We start from the raw sequence: 18,155 nt of genomic DNA, 5'->3' as shown, positions 1-18,155 counted from the left end.
GGCGCTGTCGTCGTCGTGGTCGTCGTCGTAATGTGCGGAGATGAAACGTCGCATTCATTCATGGCAGGTGCGGAGACCGGTCGGAGACTCGGAGTCAGTCCCGACCGGGTGTGGCTGACTCAGCTCCTGGATAAGCTTTCCTTCTTTTTCTTTGTTTCACCGCCCGGCTGAGCTCCATCCGGCTCGGACCAGCAGCTCTCAAATGGATGCCTGCTGCCAAAGCTAGTATTTATAATTGCTTAGCGTCCATTGATCGAAGAGCCCGGCCATCAATTCCCCAGCCTGCCTTAAGATGGCTCCCAGAAAGACCTCGAGATCCCAAGTTCCCATTCAACCCGTGCCCGAGAAGCGTGGGTATGAGTTCTGTGGCCCGTATGTGATATCGTTCCTCTCCCTGAAAGACTACGCTGACCCATTGCACAGGCCCGGTGCCTTTGGAATTGTGTTCGGCCTTCCTCTCCTAGTATACACCTTTGCGTTCCTGTGTAACGATATCTCCGGCTGCCCTGCACCGTCTCTCCTCCACCCGTCGACCCTCACTCTCGAACAATTGAAGGAGGAAGTGGGCTGGCCCAAGGGGGGCTTGGCGGACCTCTATAGCACGGATGTGACCCTGTGGGTGCTCGGCTACTACCTGCTTAGTCTGGTGCTCTACGTGTTTCTCCCGGGCCAGGAGGCTGCAGGTACCGAATTAGCTTGTGGAGGTCGACTGCGGTACAAGTTCAATGGTTAGCTACCCCTGCATTTGCGTGTGCGTGTGTGTGTGTGGCAGCTCTGACTCTGGAACAGCATTCCCAACGGCGGTGTTGATCCTCTCCGGCCTTGCCACGTGCACCTACATTTACGGCTCGGACTTCATCGTCTGGACCTTCCTCTGGGACAACTACGTGCAGGTTCTTACCGCGAACCTACTGATCTCGACGGCGATCGCTGTCTTCGTCTACGCGAAGAGCTTCACCGTCCCGGCCCCTGGCCAACCCAACCCCGAGCTGCGTCAACTAGCCCCTGGTGGCCATACCGGCAATGTCCTGTATGACTTCTTCATCGGCAGAGAGCTCAACCCTCGCGTGCGGCTGCCTATCCCCTTCGTCAGCGAGGCCTCCCGTACCATTGACATCAAGTCCTGGTGTGAGATGCGTCCGGGTCTCTTGGGGTGGATCATCCTGAACCTGTCCAATATCGCTCGCCAGCACCGCACCTACGGCTACGTCACCGACTCGATCATCCTGTCCACCTTCTTCCAGGCTTTCTACGTGCTGGACGGCCTGTACATGGAGCCTGCGCTCTTGACCACGATGGACATCATCATGGACGGCTTCGGCTTCATGCTCTCGTTCGGCGATATGGTCTGGGTTCCGTTCATCTACAACTTCCAGACCCGGTATCTGGCGGTCTTCCCGCTGGAGCTGGGACTCAAGGGTATCGTGGCGGTGCTGGCCGTCACCGCGGCGGGCTATTCGATCTTCCGGGGCGCCAACAACCAGAAGAACCGTTTCCGCACCGACCCCAACGACCCGCGCGTCAAGCACCTCAAGTTCATCCAGACCTCCAGCGGTTCCAAGCTGCTCACCTCCGGCTGGTGGGGCTGCGCCCGTCACATCAACTACCTCGGTGACTGGCTCATGTCGTGGTCGTATTGTCTACCCACCGGTATCGCGGGATATGTGGTCATCCAGGGCGTCAACCCCGCCACGGGCGACCTGCAGAGGCAGGTGGTGCAGACCCCCGAAGTCCGTGGCTGGGGCATGGTGTTCACCTACTTCTTCATGCTCTACTTTGGCGTCCTGTTGATCCACCGCGAGCGTCGCGACGAGGAGAAGTGCAAAAAGAAGTACGGTGCGGATTGGGACCGATACACTTCTTTGGTGCGCAGTCGCATCGTCCCGGGGATCTATTGATCCGATCAAGCTTTCGGGATTCGTGATTTGGCGTGTTGAGTGTACGCCGAAAAAGCTTTTTCTTTTTTGCTGCTTTGAATTGGGGTTTCCTTTTCATGGCCTGTACACTTCTATGGACTTTGTAATAGAAACCTACTTCGTATATAATTAATTCACCGTTTGCGCTTCTTCGAATTCGCGTCCACTAACACATCCAACCCCCAATCTCCATCCCCGGCATTCGGCACCCACGGAACTAGGACGGTCTTCGCTTCTCGCAGAGCCCGTGCCCGCGCCTGACCGGGTTTCGTGGCAGTGACGATCGCTCTCTTGAAGTCGACATACGTAGTTGCATCAACAATCCGCCGTAACCCTTCCTCGTCAACCTGGGACAGCCCGTCGTCGCGTCTCATACGCCCATCATGTCGACCCTGATTCTTCTGGAGATCCAGAACAACCTCCCGGAAGCTTTCCCACATGCGCGCGCGCGACAGCGCCGACGCTCCCCGCACCACCGGCGCGGACGCCTTACTCCCCTGCTTCACCCCGCCGATGATGCTCTCATACAGCCCCGTCCGACTCCCCGCCAGCTTGGGCAGCTGCTTGGCTCCGCCGGCGGGCCCCCGCACAACCAGCTGATCGGCCCCAGCGGAGGGCGCGGCCACCCACACGGCCGAGATGGTCCCCGGCTTGTATTTTGTGGTACCTGTGGAAGCGGCCTGCGGCGAGTCCCGGGGTTTGCCGTACTGCCACAGGGATTCGGCCAGTGCAGAGGGGATGGAGAGGATCTCGAAGGGGTGGAATCGGTAGCCGGAAGCATCTTCCTCTTGTGTCTCCTTCTCCCGCTGCTCTTCTTCCTCTTCTTCTACTCCTCGACCTCCAAATGAGGAAGCCAAAGAAGGAGCAAGATACCCCCCGACCAGCCCCTTCATCCTCCCCTCCCTCCCAAACGCCCTCTCACACCCTACTTTACTTATCTCTGTCTCGGGCAACACCACCCCAGCCAGATACGCGCTGGCCGTGACGCGGACCAACAGCGCCGTCTCCGGGGATAGCAGGGACGAGACCTGGCGGAGGGCGAGCTTGTCGGAACAGGATTTGCTTTTGGTAGAGTCAGCGTCGGCGCGGGCAGGTTTGCGGCGGACGATGCCGAGTTTCGAGAAGTGGGCGCGGCCGTCGAGGAGGGTTGCTGGGGGTTTGGTCGGTGCTAATGAGGAGGGATCTGTTGGTGGTGGTGGTGGTGGTGGTGCTGTACTTGTAGCAGTTGTGTGAGGTGGAGGGTTGGTTGTCGAAGATAGGGCAGCGGCTGGAGCCCTTGTTGTTGTTTGTATAAGATTGGATTCCTCTGGAGCTGGTAGTGGTCCTGATAATGATACTGGTTCGGATGAAGAGGGATCCTCTACCCATGGCGTGGGATCCTCCTGCGCCGCCATGGTGAGCTCCATGCTTGCGTCGCCGCAGGGCGCGCAGGTGCAGCACATGTAGACTTTGAGGTCCGGGTGGAGTTCGAAGAGGGGTTGGTCGGGTTGCTGTTGCTGTTGCGGCTGGAGGTGTCGACGACGGATGAACCGCGATGGCGATGACGATGAGCTTTGGGTGACTGCAGCGCGTTCCTCATCCAACAGGAACCCCCTCACCTCCGACAAAACCCAGTAATTAAAAGCCCGGAGAGCGAGCACCTCGGCGTGCCAGTCATGGAGAACGAGACCCTTGCAATTTGGAAGCTGGGAGGCAGCGAGACATTTGGCGCCTGATCTGCTGTCATCAGTATGGGTGTTTCTGCAAATGTAGTAGATAAAAGAAAAGGGAAAACACACGTAACCGCAACACAAGTCAATTCTTCCTCCGTCGTATTTTCGCCTGATATTGCTGTTAGCACTATTAAATGTCCGAGTTGATATGCAAGGAAACAATCATCAGAAGCATTGGAAACATACGCCTGACAACCACCATCCCCGCCATCGGAATCCACTCTCTGGTGCCATCATCGCGGACAATCGGTTTACTGCGCGCGGGCAGCGCATCGAAATGCGTATGGACTAGGCGGGCGATTCGCGATGAGAGTCCATCTTGCGGATTCTCTTCTCCCATAGCATCTATGTATATATAAGTTATCAAGCCGTAATTCCAAAAATAAAAATAACCAAAAGCCCAAATACCCGACTGGACTATATAACCAGTAGTGAGGAGAAGTAAAATCTATGAGTATTATAAATTCCCGATAAAGTCATTCCGCTAAACTTATCGATAAATCCCATCCCCACATCACGTGGCATCCTGCCGCATTTTCAAACCCACTGCCAAAAGCTCCGCGGCGAAACAATCAACCTTCCAAGTTCTCAACCTTCAATCTCAGAAACAAGCACAAACCAAACGCACCACCTATCCCCACCAAGAAACCAATACCCCTCTAACCTCCCCAAACCAAGTCCAGAAACCAAGCCAAAATGGCCGACAAACTCCGCACCCTCCAGAACCTCGAGGCGATGCAGGCCCGATACATCGGCACGGGCCACGCCGACACGACCAAGTACGAGTGGCTCTCCAACATCGTGCGCGACAGCTACGCCTCGTACATCGGCCACCCGCCGATGCTGTCGTACATGGCCGTGGGGATGGGCGAGTCCAAGGAGAAGGTGCGGGCGACGATGATCGAGAAGATGGTGCGCGGGGCGGGGAATCCGCCGGAGGTGAGTTTAGTCTCACACTCTTTTTTTTGGAGTTGAAATGGATGTTGTGTGCTGATTTACTGGGTCTAGACACAGGAATGATGAGGATGGGTTGGGTTGAGTGTTCCAGTCAGTTTGGATGTTAGAAGGGGTGCTGATCGGGGGTTGACTGGTTCAATGTCTAGGAGAGGATTCAGGAGGGACGATACTGGATGACGTGCCCTAAAATCTGTGGTCTGGTTATCCAGAGATATCTGGCTGTATGTCTTAGGGGCAAGACAGGACAAGACAAGAAAGGACATCAGGTCATCGATGAGAGGCAAGGAGTTTATGGATACGGCGTTTCAGGGGGTTATGCCTTTTCTGCTCGTGTTTGAGTTTCAGTGCAGCGAGATTTTTCCATTACTCAATAAGGCTTATAATAGTTATCATATCACACTCAAACAGATCCCATGTGCTTGCACTGTACTCCGGCATGTATCTCACCAATCAAAACCCAACATTATGTACTGTACAAGACCTACTCAACCCCATCGAAACTAGCTACTCAATCTTCTTCACCTCTCTACGAATCATCTACCACGGCAACTACCTCTTCTCCTCATTCAAATTCGTCGTCGAAGCACCACCAGCAGCAGCGGCATTGGCAGCCCCGGGATCCTGCTGCGCCGCCAACCTCGTATTTTCCGCCTGCAGCGACCCGATCAGATCCAACCACTGCTTGCGCTCCGACCGCAGCCGATCGACCTCCTTCTTCAGCAGCTCGACCTCTCGCCGGAGCGCATCCGCCTCGCCCCGGGCCCGCGACTTCTCCTGCTTCTCGGCGTGCTTTTGCTGCCGCGCCTCGATCTTCGATGCCTCCTTCACCTGGTCCTTTTCGATCTTGCCCAGCTGCTTCAGCAGCTTCGACTCCTCATTGAACAAGCCGGACGCCACCTTGTGCGCACGCGCGGCCTCATGACGGTTGTGGTGGTGATTGTTGCCACCGCTGGACGCCACCCCCCGGTGCACGCTGCTGCCCGGGCTGCTGCTGAGTTGCTCGCTGCCTACGTCGCCAGCCGCGGCCAGCGCCGCTGCTGATGCCTTGTCTCGCTTGTTGTTATTGTTGCTGCTGCTGTTGCCGACCCCGCCCTCAGCTGTTGCGGTTTGTGGGGGCGAAGCTGGTGTGGTCTCGACATGCAGGGCCTGGATCTCCGAGCGAACGCGGTCCAGCTGCGCCTCGACGTTGCGTTTGCGCTCCGCCAGCTTGGCCAGTTGCTTCTCGTGGGATGAGAGTTTCCCCTTCTTGTTGAGTGTCATTTGTTCGATGGCGGAGACATTGGGAGGGGCTTCGACGGCGGAGTCGAAAGCCGAATTGGCGGAGAAGGCGACGGAGGCTTTCCCTTGCGAGGCTGCATCGTTGAACTCTGGCTCGGTGGGCTTGGCGGTAGTAGTGGTTGCTGTGGGGGGTGTTGGCTCGGTTTGCGGATCTTCCTTGTCATCTGTCGGATAGCCATTTTCCTGGGCAGTGCTGACTGTCGACGACTGTCGCGAATGACCGTGGGGGAGATAGTCGAGGACGGCCTGCGGAGCATACCGCTCCAGACCCGCATTGACCAGGTATGCGAAACTGGCAATGAGGCCGTGATGCTCAACTTCAGTGTCCGAATAGAAGTCCGAATCACTGGAATCCCCAGACACACTATCCTCGTCGTCTTCCGCCGAAGCCTCAGCGCCAGGGTCATGTTGATGCTGATGCTGATGCTGATGACTTGCGGTCCCTGACTTGCGATGCGCGTGCTTCTTATGGCCTTCATCCCGACATGCCCAGTTCAAGAACTTGATGGCATCCTGACAGATACTCTTGGGGGTGCCCTTTTCCACCATCCATCGAGGGATATTGCCTCCGGGATCACTTCTCGTGACCATCACCCATTCCACGGGATTCAGTTTTCTCTGCACTTCCTGCACCTCTTGCCCATTCACTTCCTTCCCAGCCTCACCACCAGCACCCTCTCCGTAGTCCTCCTCATCATACACCGGAATCTCTCTAATAAACTCCACACTCTCATACTGCCCCCTAATATAATTCTGCGTCGGCGGCACATCAGGGTGTTCACACGGCCTCGAAACCATCATCCACCTCCTCGCCTCTTTCCCTTTCCCCTTAGTCCCTGCCCCCTCTCCCTCCATCGAACCCACCCCCTCAAACCCCTCCGTCACAACCTCCCAACTAACAATCAAACTCACAAAATCCCTGGCCGCCGTCGGCTTCGGAAACATAGCGGAGACATGATACACCTGGACCCGACCAATGACCCTTGCGCCATCCTCACTCTTCACCTCGATATCCTCGACCAACCGCTCGGCCCCGATACCGCGCACCGCCTGGTCCGGCGGCCGCCCCTTCTGGATCTGCTGCTGGTTCATGCGGAGCGTATGGCCCATCTCCCCGGACAGTTTCGCGTGCCACTTCGTGAACGGCAGTCCAGCGAACACGCTGCGGCGGCCGAACCAGTGGCCCTTGCCGTCCGAGCCGGGAAGCTTGAAGATCGGAATGTGGAGGGGGTTCTCCTTGGCCGAGGAGATCTTGATGGGCTTGCTCCATTCCTTGTGGTGGGGGTTGTTCGGGATCGAGGGGGGCGGGGGTGGTAGTAGTGGTGGTTGTTGTGGTTGTTGTTGTTGTTGGGGTTCTGCTGCTGCTGCTGCTGCTGCTGCTGCTGATGATGATGATGATGTTGGGGAAGTTGTCGTGGTTGCAGTAGTAGAGGTAGGGGAGGTGAGGAATTGGGAGGCGCGGGCGTTGGAGGGGTGGAGGATGGCTGCGGCGGGGGGTAAGTGGGTGTTGTTGTTGGTCGTGTGAGATACGGAAGATGGACTTTCTTCTTTATCGATCGGTGGCTCGGGCACGGATTCGATGATCAATCGCGCTTTCGTGGAGAGGTCGTGAAGGTAGGCGCGCAGAGCGTCCGGGTCGTTGCTGGGGATCGAGTCCCAGGTGGTCGGCGAGAGGCAGTTGAGGGCCTCATGGAGGTCGGCCATTTTGTTTCTCTCTTGCTCCCTTTGTACCTGCTTTATGAGTGTGGTAAAAACAGTGTATATTTCATTTATGAGTTGGGGTTGGGATGAAGTTTCTTGGATGTAAGCCTTGTAACAGAGCGAACAACGATGGTTGTCAAGCAACTGGAGGTGGATGATAGTATAGATTGCAGTGAGGAGAGCAGATCTCTAGCCGGGAGGGGGGAGGGAAGCATGAAGGGAAAATTGCGGGGAAATTACTTCATGCGCGAACGGCCGTTCATAGGGGACTGATTAGTTGATGATGATAATGATGATGACGATGAAATGTAAGCAAGCCAGCCAGCCCAGCCCAGCAAGCGATGATGAAGGTGGTTGACGGTAGTGGGTAGTGGTTGTCCGCCCTGCTGGGCTGGCCGTGACCCTGACGTCATCCCGAGGCCCGGACTCTTTGTTTAGCGCCCGCGGAGATCCCGCACAGCGGATCAGTATGCGTCGTGGCCTGGTAAGTCAAGTAAGTGCTGAGATTACGCACTGCATGTCATTCGACTTCATTTTTAGATTATATCAGACTTAGGTACATCTTGCCAATCACATACGGAACAGCAGAAAGAAACAAGAATGAGAAGTAAAGAACAACGCAAGACGTGGGCGCAGCCCTGCCAGCATCCGATTCCCGCCCGCTCTTCCCACGCCTCCTCCAGGGAGGGTTGGTCAAGTGGACAGGCGCATCCAGGTAATCCCGAAAACAAACAAAAGAGATAAAACCCAGCCTGGATGATAGGAGATGAACCTACCAGAACAACACAAGGGCCGGAGTAAGGGCAGAATCGCCTTCAAGGCCATTGTTATCACTCGCAGATCAGGGGCAACGCAGAGAGGTCACAGACCCCCACTCAAAGTGTGTTGGCTCAACTGGTGTATGTGGCTGCCGCAGGCAGACGCCCAACCAAACCTAATCGAACGAGATCAACAACAGCCCTGACGCGATTCGGCACAAACTCAGAGCCTCGTCTTGGTCATAAAAGTCTGCCGTCATAGATGCATCACAGATGCCTTCTGCTGATCAGCAGTGCCACCGCGCATCTCAGCTAGCTAGTCCCGTTGGATACCTGTATCCCCAGACTAGCTGACCGCAGAGATGCTGCCTGGGAGCCTAGTACAGAGGCAATGCACAGCATTGTCTGTCTCAACCACCCGGACCAACAGCGGCAACGAAGCGAAAACGATGGTGAACATTTCCTCATCCAAATCATATCCCGTGCCGCGAGGCTAACCAGGTCTTCATGACGTATAGTGAAAAGCAATCACAATTGTAGCCGACCCGCCGCTTCTTGATGCTGTAGAACAAAAGTAATCACGCTAGCGCTGTTTGAATCAATATAAGAAAAAGAAAACACAAAACCGTGAGCGAAGAGAGGTGATCTCAGCAGTCATGCAGAATATAGACGATATGGAGTATCATGTATGTCGCAAAGTCAATCAAGGAGAACGCCGCCATTGATGCCAATTAGTCGGATGTCTGTCGTGGGGAGGATTTGGCCCCGGTCGGTCAAGAGCTGGTGCGGGAGGGATCGGACCGGGCGGCATAGGCGAGCTGTAATATTCGTGATGTCGGTTCGAGCCCTGGGATCTGTTTCCAAAAGACACGCCAAGTCAGGGAGACCGTTAACATCAAGTGTCTGGTTCCATGGACGCGTTTACATTATTGTCCCGTAGGGAAGCGAAAGCGATGAGAAATCCTGGTATCGATCCCCCCATCCAAACCCTGTCATGTTTGCTGCCGTGCTGCAGAGCATGCTCGGCAGTGGGAGAGCTGCAAGAGCCGCCGAGGTCGCCGCCACACCGTAGTACTGCGCCGCGCTGTACGGCGGCGCCGTCGTATACGGTGGACTGAATGTCGACGCCGGTGGAGAGGTCAGCTGCGCATCCTCCATGCCGCTCATGTGAGCCCAAAGACCCGGATTCACATCCCCGGTCGTAGCCGTGGCTGGACTGGACGGCAGGATCTTCCAGGGGTCCATCGGAAGGGGCTGATGCATCGAATCCTGCCACCAGGGTCCGGGACCCGTTGAGCTGGGCAGATAAGGCACCGAGCGAAGCACGTCGACAACCCGCGGAGGCGGTGGCTGCAGGGGGACGAACAAGTTGGATATGGCCACTTTGGCTTCCTCACTGCGGCCGGCCAGAAGTTCACCCGCCCCATCCTCCTCGAGCCCTTCGAGGGCAAGGACGCTTGTGCGATAGACAAACTTGTTGGCAGCTTGGACAAACTCCTCCTGTAGCTTCTTCAGTTGGGTTTCCTTGTCGGACCAGTCCCAGGTTTTCGCTGCGGCATCGACGGAGTAGACATCCTTGTGATAATCAACGAGCGCCTCAATGGTTTCCGGGGTTAGCTTGAAGGCGATTTCGTTCTGCGACACCATATCCACATGGACGACGTAGGCATCGATGTGGATCATTTGATAGTTGAAGAGGCCCTCCACCAGAGGGTTGTCATCCTTGCGAAGTTCGGCCTCGGGAGCCTTGGGGAACACCATCGAACACAGCGTCCAGATAGCGTTGGGCGAGGACAGCGTCTCGGTCAGACATCTAGTATGCTGTGTGACATTGTTCAGCGGGCGTTTGACTCGGTTGACCCGTTTCAAGGTGGCCGTGAGCCACGGTTCGATGCGGGCGTTGAGCACCACATTTGGCGATGACCGCGGGGCAAATGCGGCTGCCGACGAGGGCAGTAAGACGGTGGGCATTTCTCAGACTGCGCGAGAGCGACGAAAGATGGTACTGTATTTGACAAAAAGCAAAGAACGAAGAAGAGAAGGGCGAATCAGTAAAGAGAGAGAGAAGATAGGATCGAAAAAGACCATAGAGGCGACATTCGCCCACACCGAGTGAGTTTTCCTGATACAATCCAATCCGTCTGTTGAGGGCAGACAGAAAAAAAGAGGCAGAGCTCGAAGTCACGAGGACTGACCCAGTCCCGATAACAGGCACGACGGAGGGGTATGTAAATAATGAAAGGAAAAAAGTAAAATGATCAAAGTAGGTGTGGCGGGGTAAAAACCGCTGCCTATCTGGTAGACGATGGAGACGGTGGGATCAGAAGGTGAGTTGAGCAGTTAGGGTATAGATTAAAAATCCCCACCATCAACCAAAGGCAAGTGGAGTGTAGCAGCGGGTATAGTAGTAGTAGTAGGAGGAGTAGGTAGTGGTGGTGGTAGCAGTGGTAGCGATAATAATAGGCAATCGTGGGAATGTATAAGGCAAAACTACTGACTGTGTGGGCGAACGCGCGAAAAGAAAACAAAGGAATGGCAAGGACTGAAAATAGAATGCAGGCCCCGTGAAAAGAGGGAGGGAGAGGAGAAGAAGAGGGAGGAGGAAGGAAGAAAAGAGGAAGAAAAGAGGGAATAATGCAAATGGAGGAGGACAAAGAGGAGGAGGGGGGCAAAACAGACAGATGGAGGCTGCCTGCAGTTCAGTCAGTGTATGCAGCAATAGCAGCAGCAATAGCAGCAGCAATAGCAGCAGCAGCAACAATAGAGAGAGAGAGTTGAGCTGACTTGACAGTACAGATACAGTAAGGTCCACCGGGTATGGGGCTTTAGTATGAGTATATGTATCAATGCACGGGATTCTATACAGCCGTCCAACAAGCCACCCACCAGAAAAGAGTCCGCTCCGAAACAGCAATGTCCACAACCACCCAATTTTTAAAGAGTAGCGTCTGGATTCGTAGAGAAAAAGAAGGCTCTTTGACTTGGGAACGTTAAACAAGCCAAACGAAGACAATTTCAAGCTGACTTTTGCATACGCATACTGTCTCAAATGCCTTCAGCTTTCGCCAACCAACCTTGATAGGAGTTGAGTTACCGGGTGATACGCACAAGCGATAGCCCATACATAACTTTAGTTACTGTGGAGGAGGAGAGGAGAGGAGAGGAGAGGGGGGCAACTCGCAGATTCGCTCTTCTGCAATGGCGCAGTCCGACCGGCGACTTTTCCCATGCAGTCGACGCGAAATCCCGATCGTATGGTACGAGTGATTTTTCTTTTGCGATTTTCACACCTGCATTTTTTTCACTTTGACCTGGACGGAAAAAAAATCATTAATAATTTTTAAGGATTATTTCTATCACTTTTGATGGTTGGAGCCATCGCCCGCATTTCCCGGTGCGCTCTCGATCACTTTTTCTTGCTCTTGCTCCTCCCGTGGCCTTCAGCAACAAATCTTAGCCAGATATGCAAGTGTCCAGAATCGTCATCGGCAGTGGAGCATCGGCCAGGAAAAGACAGGAAAACAGAAGGGGACGAAAGCCAGAAAAAGCAGAGTCAGTCAGGTAGGTTAGTAGTTGGTCAATCCACGACCCTGGAAGGCAAAGTCAAGAAAGAGCAAGAAGAGCACGGGGCTACTTTAGACCAGGTGATCCCCCATGATTACTGAATTATTACTATTTTGGCTCGCTGAGTGATTTCTCTATCCGTACATCCACCACTAAGTTGCTACAATCAAGTAAAGATACTACGGCAGATGTGAGTTCACTGAAATAATGATTCAAGATCCAATTTCCACATACTCAGACCGACCCATAATACCTTGTACCTTTTAAGAGTCGCGGATGTCCGCGAACAAAGAAAGTTTGGACCAAAAGGCGCCCCCGTAGTGTATCTAAGCTGTTTCTTGCCTGACTGCCGGATATCGCTGGGGAACGATGCCTGCTGATATGGAAGTGCTCTCCGGTCGGGATGCGAAAAAAAGATGATTTAACCTTTTCTATATCCTCTTTTCTGTCGCACTCCCTAAACTCCCTGAGAAGCTAGTTGGGGGCCCTGTTCATTCTGAGATTCATCATGATGGGAGGGGAATAAAGGTGATGTTTTCCTTGAAAAAATCTTCAAATTCTCCTTTCGACTGGATCAACATGCATCGACAAAATGCCACAGTGGGATAAGAAGCCGGTCAACTGCCCTAGCTAGGCAGGTCACACAAAAGGGCAGACAGACAGACAAGACAGACACCCACCCCGAACTTGAGTTTCTGCCCAGCACGGCCGGGCGGCCGGGCGGACGGACAAGAGACAGAAGCTGAACCATGGATCAACCCCAACAAGCGTTCCATTCATTTTCAATTCCTGTCTGACCCGGAAAGCGCCCATTTGTCAGGTGTGTGCGCGCGTGTGTGTGTGTGTGTGTGTGTGTGTGTGTGCATTGTCAGTGATGGTGACACCGGAATGGCAAGTAACCCAGCAAGAGCTGTGCTCTGAAGTACTTTTCCCTCTTTCCTTTTCCCTCCCTCAAATACAGTGGTTGTTCGACTCTATATCTAAAGAGAGAAGTTGTATACAACGTTGTAGACAGAGAAAAAAAAAGGCGTGGTTGCAGGATGGGCTTGCAGGTTGGAATCAGGGCTGGCTGGGGCTAAGCTAAGCCCCTCTCCTCCCTCAGCTCGCTCGGCCTCTTCCCTCTTCTTTCCTCCGCGATGGGCAAACGCTCCACTTGCCATGCAAGCTGCGAAGGCTGAGAGTGGCAGTACACTTATCTTCTTCCAATACCAAGACATCCATGCATAATACTTCTTCAAGATATGTTGACATTTGAACAGTGGGAGCGAATACGATCCATATGCGACTGTTCAAGTTTCTAGTGTTTCAAACACCGAGTCAACAGCTACAGTACCTAAGTTATAGCGATTCATCTACCTACCTGCGCAATCAAACCTCAAAAGTGATTGTACACAGATTATCCATCGCATCATTCAATACTACAATGACCAATCAACGCACGCGACATTTAAAAAGTACTCAACTCTATTCCGCCTTTCCCAAAGTCACGAATCTAGTCTTCTCTATGGACTGAGTCAAGACAAGCCCACTTTCTCAATGCGAGGGTATCCAAAAACGGGTGAAACCCAGAATCGGATCAAGTACGTGGTCTAACTTACTCAGTATGGGTAAGACATCGAATCAAAAAGCCCCTCGCTCTTTTAGACTTGACCTCTCCGGCACGCGATACCGCCACCCACTTCGCGTCCTTTGACCGGTGGGACCTTTTCGAAGCAACTCACATGTGGCAAGTCAGCCCTGAGATCCAGATTCCACTAGACTTCATATTCCCGATGCCGTGTGAACTAAGAAATAATGATTCGTAGTCTATAGCATCGATGTAATCTATATACTCACTGCCGAGAGAACAGTTTTCACACTACCCACAGTCCATACACAGGACAAGTATAACGCATGCATACCAGACCTGTAGTCGCATGTACATCATCGCGCATATATGCGAGTAGGTAAACATCTACTCATGCCATGCAAACGCCCATGTGGGTAGAAAGAGATGAAATGGAGATATTGGAAATCCACTCTCCCGTATGACTCACCCAAGTACACACTCGCCAATTCCGATCGTCCGTGTACTTATTATTCTATGATGCTTACAGAACTTGATCTATACTGCATGCTCTGTATATACCTATGATGATGGCAAACAGATGCCTTTGCACAAAAGCCACCGTCTCATGCCGTTAAAATTTGAAATCACCCGGGCACAAAATCTTAAGCAAATGCCCTTGATTGACCAATAGTAGAAGGGGAATTTTACTTACACCTGCTCTTCAAAGGTGCACATACGGAGTAGAAACATCTGCAAAGGAAAAAGAAAGAAGGCTGGGAAACATCTCCATCCGATAGAGGGTCCGGTCCACAAAACGCACGGCCCAGTGGTACCCGACTCAAGTTCCGATGCAGATAGATACCTTACTGGAAACAATAATACTCCTACCGTAGTACTACCTACACGCAGAACGGGAAAGCTGATACAAGAGGCCGAGGTGGCTCATCCATGTTCCTAGAGAGTCGTCGTAGTATCGCAACTCGGGGCATGGTTCACGATGGGGCGGGTTCCTTTTCTGCAAGATGAACAGGGGTGGACGAATAAGTTCCGGACATGCAGGAAATTCCTGAGTTTATACAATCGTTTGGCTTGGAAAGGGAAAATGAGCATATTTGCTGTTCAAGACCTGAAAGCACACCCCTGTTGGTTTGCTCATTATGCTGTACATCATGGACCTGCGTGATTAGTGCTAAATCCTGGAGATTCGAGTACCGCCGTTTCTGGGCTGGTTTCTAGAAAGAATGTCTTGTCTGTACTTGTGCTGAACCACACAGAATATGAGCATAACACATCTAACACATCCGGAATACTTCAAAGTAACGTTATTGCAAGGCAGCGAAAATAAGAATAAAGCAACCTGTATTCGACTCGCGGACGGTACACTTTTCAGTGCACTTCTACTTATAGCCGCCGATACCCGCATTGTTACGCGTTTGTATTCAGCATTTGTCTGTGGCTCTATCAACAAATATACAATCTACCAAGAGGGACTCTCCACCAGAATATGGGATAGCCTCAAGGTCGTTCCTGTCTAAGCGATGATACTCAAACCCTCGTTGTTGAACCTACCCCTAGATTTTACTCTCAAACCGTACCGCCGGAGTGAGTATCAATAAGAGCCGATGCGCTCAGCTGAGGGATTACTGAAGGCCAGGAATTTATCTGAAGAGGCGTCGTGGGGCGAGCTAAAAAGCCCTGGGCAGTTAGATGAGAAATGCCTCTTCTGGCCGCGGATTCGTTGACGGGCTACAGCGGCCGGCTCGGTCGCCGCAGCTGAGATCCCCGCTACGGACTCTCATTGGACTGGCCTCGACGACCGGTCATCTCCAGATTTTCTGGAATAGGAAGGGTAGTCGGACTGGGAATGCACTTGTAACGAGACTCGTTACTCGACCATTACCGGTCTTGTAATGAAGAGAGGGGGATGGACAATAGAGGGAGGAAGGAACGGAAGGGCAAGTCCTCTATCCCGATCTGCATGCATGCACTCGCATTGCCTTGGATGACCGTATCGTTCAGAACCTGGGCTGCTTGGTGTGCACGCCTGCATGCGCATACACGCGGCTGCGACAGGCTGACTGATACTCCTGTGCCTCGTATGGTTTTCCGAGACGGCACCCACAGGGTCTGCTGGAGATATTGCCCTTCCCAGGCAATAGACTCCGATGTTGTGACAGGGTGGCGAACTCCGGTGCACATAAGGGAAATAGCAGACGGAGTGCAAGTGCTAGGTGTCCGGCGATACCGAGACTGATTGAGAGGACAGGCAGTCCTGTGATGGGCTCCTCGTTTGTTAGTCTGTCCCGCGCCAATCCGGATTATTGGACTGTCTGTCAAGCATTGCGGCAGTGACCGAGTTCGGTAATGATTGCGCCTGGAAATCTCAGTACGCGCTCGGAAGTGGGTTTGACGACAGACGCAAATGGAGATGCGAGGACTGAACGAACAGGATGAATGATACCGTATAACGTGACCGGCGGTTCATGGTCTGGTGCCAGAGCGCATCGCTTGATCGGCTGGAGTCGGCTCCCGACGACAGACGAGCAAGAACCGCATAACAGAAGCAGTCAGCGCGTCGTCAGCTTCGCGCTAGAGGCCCAAAGACCCATCAGACTGTATGTCGAGCGCCCGAATGACCGTTTACAGCGCTGCACAATGACATATCGTGGACCCTGCTGTCTTATAGAGTCGAGCTGAAGAATCGAGAGACAAGCTGGCAAGACATGGGACGCTCCACTGGGGCAAGATTGTGGATTGGTACCTTCGAGATAAAAAAAGAAAAGCAAAGCGTAACGCATATACTGTGTCCCGAGGTGAGAGGGAGAGGAGGACAGCGAAGAATAAAGCTACCTATGGGAAGGGAGGAGGTTGTTCTTTCCTCCATCGGCGTCGGCGATGGCCGAGTGCTGCGCCTCACTAAGCCACCATTGTGTGGCGAGGTTTCTGCAGGCGCGGGTGACATCATCCTTGGCCGAAGAATTCGAGCTGACAGCAAGCAGCAAGCAGCAAGCAGCAAGCAAAGGATCACGAATAATTGGCGTGGATGACCAGAACGAACTCGGTCGGACTGCAGGCAGCTAGTTATTGCTGTCACAATGAGCGGGTAAAAACCTTCCATTCACCAGAACCACAGGCAACCTTGGAAACTCTCAACCCTAAACTCGTCCGTATGTAGAAAGCAGATGAGAGAAAATAAGTAAGATGCGGGCAACTTCAAAAATCTTGACTTTCAGGTGACTACAATCTAGCGCTTAAAGAGATCCCTTCCAATACCAGTTTAGGTGCAGCAACCGGCGCTGATCAGCCAAAAATTTCCCTGAGAGTGCTCCGACGTTGCGCATGAGCTCTTGAAACACAACATGCGGAGCCTGAGCAACGAAGAACTAACTAGAGCAGACAAGAGGTCATTGCGGTCATCCTGTCCTAGCGCATCCTGAGTAGTATGAGTATGTACGTTCAACTCTCTGTGACAGACAGACAAGCAGACTGGGAAGAGTCTGGGATAGCCCAATAACATGGCACTTGAGATGCAACCCCGTACATAAGCGCCGACGCCTCGCCTTGCCTAAACCCAGCCAGACTTTAGTCCCTGACCAGCCCTGCAACTGTCCAATACAGGCTGCCTCACCGAGGCTCATCCCTGTTCCGTGTTTCAACCGATAACCATGAGGGGAAGACGGAACTAGTCCTCCATACTCCGTAGGCCGCACGGGAGGTGAGTATGCAGGTTGCCGGGAGCCTGAGGTCTTTTCCCTCCCTCATCTGAACAAGAGGGTGTGCGAGACCCACTGGGCGCTGCTGACAATGCATATGATTTTGGTCATGTGCTCGGCTAGCCCTTTTGAGAGCGTAGATCGACTGGCCTGGATTCAGTCCTGTTGGGATGAGGTCAGTGGGATTCCAGTCTGGGGTTGGATACGACATCAAAAGCTGGTGACACTTTCAGACATCAGTGCTGGCCAGAACCCGTCCTCGTACTCTCGGATCTCTGGCACCACTACCCAAAATGGTTTGCTGCATATTCTTCCCTGAGACAGGATCTGCTCAGACTTCGAGCTGAGACAAATAGGATCGGGGGTCGTGCTGCGATTTTGTCTTGTACAAGTGAGCAAAGGGTAATTTTTCCAGTCATGACGACTAGTTCGAATTCGACAAACAACAACCACGGTGGCCAACCTCCCTTCATCTAATTTGAAAGGTGCTACACAAGAGGACTGGTATTGCCTGTGATCGAACCGTTTCTTCGGCGAATAAACCCGACGTCAGCACCTAATTGTTGCAAGGAACGACGAGCCGTGAAAACTGAAATTTTAGAAAGAGTATGACATGTGCGAGTAGTCTCCTCATAGAGCAGGATCAAGGATGATACTTTGGCTTTGGCACACTTCGCTCGAGCTCATTGGTATGTTGTACATCAAGAGTCCGTAGTTGTCTTGAATTATACTCAGAATTATTCGCGTCTTTGCTTCCGCAAGGTGACTCTGGGGGATAGGTCTCGACTGATCTGCGACGATGCGTCCCACGATTCCTGATTGGGTATTGCTGTAGTTGGCCATAGCTCCACTGGAGTGTCTTGCGTGGTCTATGATAATGTCTCACCGTCAGATCTGACTGAGCCAGAGTCAATGTCATCTCAGGTGGATGGGGAAGGAAAGGAATGAAACCAACTGCACCGCGGCACGGCGGTCCGATTCTGCGTTAGCCAATCCAGCGGTCCTCA

At 53.1% G+C, this 18,155-nt stretch overlaps 5 protein-coding genes across 5 annotated transcripts; 2 read left to right on the top strand and 3 right to left on the bottom strand.

Moving 5' to 3' along the window:
- Positions 1-201: 201 nt before the first annotated feature.
- Positions 202-2,051, top strand: erg24B (c-14 sterol reductase). The gene is made up of 3 exons (XM_020204595.1): positions 202-372; positions 424-728; positions 790-2,051. Exons 1-3 carry the CDS (start codon positions 293-295, stop codon positions 1,896-1,898), a joined length of 1,494 nt encoding a protein of 497 aa, XP_020059172.1. The 5' UTR covers positions 202-292; the 3' UTR covers positions 1,899-2,051.
- ASPACDRAFT_1885885 (tRNA-specific adenosine deaminase) lies at positions 1,718-4,046 on the bottom strand. Its single transcript, XM_020198405.1, has 3 exons — positions 3,815-4,046; positions 3,695-3,737; positions 1,718-3,632 (listed from the first exon to the last, which is right to left on the bottom strand). Exons 1-3 carry the CDS (start codon positions 3,966-3,968, stop codon positions 2,051-2,053), a joined length of 1,779 nt encoding a protein of 592 aa, XP_020059171.1. The 5' UTR covers positions 3,969-4,046; the 3' UTR covers positions 1,718-2,050.
- Positions 4,047-4,270: 224 nt separating this feature from the next.
- ASPACDRAFT_75939 (splicing factor 3B subunit 5 family protein) lies at positions 4,271-4,998 on the top strand. Its single transcript, XM_020204594.1, has 2 exons — positions 4,271-4,567; positions 4,637-4,998. The coding sequence occupies exons 1-2, from the start codon at positions 4,325-4,327 to the stop codon at positions 4,646-4,648; spliced, it is 255 nt and encodes an 84-aa protein (XP_020059170.1). The 5' UTR covers positions 4,271-4,324; the 3' UTR covers positions 4,649-4,998.
- A 208-nt stretch (positions 4,999-5,206) lies between these two features.
- Positions 5,207-7,932, bottom strand: ASPACDRAFT_1895974 (uncharacterized protein; the record flags this gene model as incomplete). Its single annotated transcript, XM_020198705.1, has 3 exons — positions 6,532-7,932; positions 6,062-6,486; positions 5,207-6,001 (listed from the first exon to the last, which is right to left on the bottom strand). Coding segments are annotated over exons 1-3 (2,256 nt in total), but the record flags the coding sequence as incomplete, so codon positions are not given.
- Positions 7,933-9,243: 1,311 nt separating this feature from the next.
- ASPACDRAFT_23586 (uncharacterized protein) lies at positions 9,244-10,293 on the bottom strand (the record flags this gene model as incomplete). Its single annotated transcript, XM_020199206.1, has 1 exon — positions 9,244-10,293. One exon carries the CDS (start codon positions 10,291-10,293, stop codon positions 9,244-9,246), a length of 1,050 nt encoding a protein of 349 aa, XP_020059168.1.
- Between the last annotated feature and the right edge of the window lie 7,862 nt (positions 10,294-18,155).

This window comes from Aspergillus aculeatus, assembly GCF_001890905.1.
Source record: "Aspergillus aculeatus ATCC 16872 unplaced genomic scaffold ASPACscaffold_3, whole genome shotgun sequence".
Lineage (NCBI taxonomy): Eukaryota > Fungi > Ascomycota > Eurotiomycetes > Eurotiales > Aspergillaceae > Aspergillus > Aspergillus aculeatus.
This window is presented reverse-complemented; position numbering and strand designations above follow the sequence as displayed.